The 2,500-nt window shown below is 33.7% G+C and overlaps 1 protein-coding gene across 1 annotated transcript in view; it reads left to right on the top strand.

Moving 5' to 3' along the window:
- Positions 1-1,095, top strand: part of LOC137658200 (uncharacterized) — a 17,444-nt gene extending 16,349 nt beyond the window's left edge. The window contains exon 3 of the mRNA XM_068392878.1: positions 462-1,095. Coding sequence (XP_068248979.1) covers positions 462-902 — 441 coding nt within the window. The 3' untranslated portion in view covers positions 903-1,095. The remainder of the gene's footprint in view (positions 1-461) is intronic.
- The last annotated feature ends 1,405 nt before the right edge of the window (positions 1,096-2,500 follow it).

The raw sequence follows: 2,500 nt of genomic DNA, 5'->3' as shown, positions 1-2,500 counted from the left end.
CAATAGCTTTGTCGCATTCTGAAATTATCTAATAAAGATTAAAAAAAATGCCTACACTAGCATATGGTAGTTAGAAAGGGGGGAGAGGTTGGAAAGGGTGACTTTTTGTGTGTGTGCGTTTGTGTACATATATATCTAAATATTTCATTATCATCTCCTCCTACGCCTATTGACGTAAAGGGCCTCGGTTAGATTTCGCTAGTCGTCTCTGTCTTGAGCTTTTAAATCAATACTTCTCCATTCATCTCCTACTTCACGCTTCATAGTCCTCATCCATGTAGGCTTGGGTCTTCCAATTCTCCTAGTGCCTTGTGGGGCCCAGCTAAACGTCTAGTGAACTAATCTCTTTTGGACATAATTTTTGACGGGTCGCGTATGCTAGTTCCGTAATAAATCCCCTAGTCGCCTTATAAATCCTATGGATAAATACCATAACGAGTAATTGCTCAACGCTATTCCAGGTGCCCGTCTACGAAACAATCGTCAAACAGCAGTTCATAACGACGCCCGTCGTCCAGCCCGTCTACAAGACCGTCAACAGCGTCATACTACAAACCTTAACGGACGTAGAATACGTCACTAACACGCGTTACAAAACAATCATCGACTACGTGACGCAACAGAGTCTTATCTACAAGACGATCTTCCTCCCAATTTACGTAACCAAGACCGACCATCAGACGAACTACGTAACGACGACGTACATCGAACCGGTCACCAAATACACGACCGATTACGTCAAGCAGGTGAAGACCGTTAAGCAGCCGCAGCTCATAACGAAGACACACGTCCACCACGGCACGGTCTTCCTGACGCAGGACGTACCCGAGTACCACACGACCTACAGCACGTACTACAGGACGAAGACGGTTTGCCCTAATCCGGGTCACGATTATCATTGATGGAAAGTAAATAACTGAGGGTTTTTTGTTAAAGGATATTATGTTTTGAAAAGAATTGTTATTGTTTATTTGTTAGTTTGTTTATGTCAATAAGGATATTGTTGCATACTCGAATAATCAACATAAATGGCTTTCGAAAAGGTTCCTAAACTATTGATGTTATTGAAAATATGTTTTGAAGAACATTGTTATTATTTGTCTACTTGTGTTATCATGGATGATGTTGTTTACAAGAATAATCATCAACAATAGTGGCTTTCGATAGGGTTATTATTATTATTATTATTATTATTATTATTATTATTATTATTATTATTATTATTATTATTCCAAAACAATGAATTTATCCAAATGAAAGTTTTAGTGATAATTAATTATTTTATTTTTCTTTATATTCACTAAATATTTCACAATAATCAATATATCATATTTTATAAACCAAATGTAATTAGTGCAATTCTAACAAAAGAATTATCAAGTCGCGTCTTATATTATTTTTGTTGTTGTATATATACCATTATGTACATAAATACACTCTTTGCGTAATTACAGTTAGCTTCCTATACCCTTTGTGCATGATTATATACTGTATATACATATATATATATATATATATATATATATTATATATATATCCATATGTGTGTATATATATAAATCCATATGTATTTATATATATATATATATATATATATATATACATATATATATATATATATATATATATATATGTATATATATATATATATATATATATATATATATATACATATATATATATATATATATATATATATATATGTATATATATATATATATATATATATATATATATATATATAAATATATATATATATAACCATTTCTGAAAGGGGTTACCTTGACGTGGTGAAAGGGTTTGTTATTTGCTTGTTGACAAGTTTATTACCTCCAATCATTACCAGTTAATACTTGAATGGTCGTAAAAGGATGAAATAAGAACGCCTCATCGCAGATATATAATAGAGCCTATAATACGAGCAGGGTTGTTGATAGAGGGTAGAGCCGACAGTACACCTCACGCTGTTTATTGTAGGCATTACTTCAATGTTTTTTTGCACTCATATTTTAAGCTTCTTTCTAGTATACTATTCTACCTATATTCCTGGTCTCATAATAGCACATTGCTGTCCATCTCCTCCTAGCTTTTACTTAATGGTGCAACTAGATTTTTTAACTAGTAGCACCCGTGTGCTGAATGACCTCCCAGACCCCTGTGCCCGCCCATTTGGCCCATATAAACCAACAATCCTGGATATGAACAAACAAAAAAATGATAAGTGCACTTCCTACGAAGTGGTGGTTAAATTTCATAAATCTGTGATTACAAATAGAAATGCCCATACGAATATATAAAATTGCTTAATTTTCCCTTACAAGCATTCATAAAGCATCGACCTGGGTACATGCAAATATACTCACATAAGACTGAGTAAAAACAAAACAAGTACAATAATTATGCTTGCGCAAAGACACAAATAAACAGACGTAAATACTTTCATCCTTGGCCAGACAGAAAGCCAGACAGCTTTGCAACTATGATCCCCGCATCGCCAACC

The sequence above is a fragment of the Palaemon carinicauda genome, chromosome 19 (assembly GCF_036898095.1).
Source record: "Palaemon carinicauda isolate YSFRI2023 chromosome 19, ASM3689809v2, whole genome shotgun sequence".
Lineage (NCBI taxonomy): Eukaryota > Metazoa > Arthropoda > Malacostraca > Decapoda > Palaemonidae > Palaemon > Palaemon carinicauda.
This window is presented reverse-complemented; position numbering and strand designations above follow the sequence as displayed.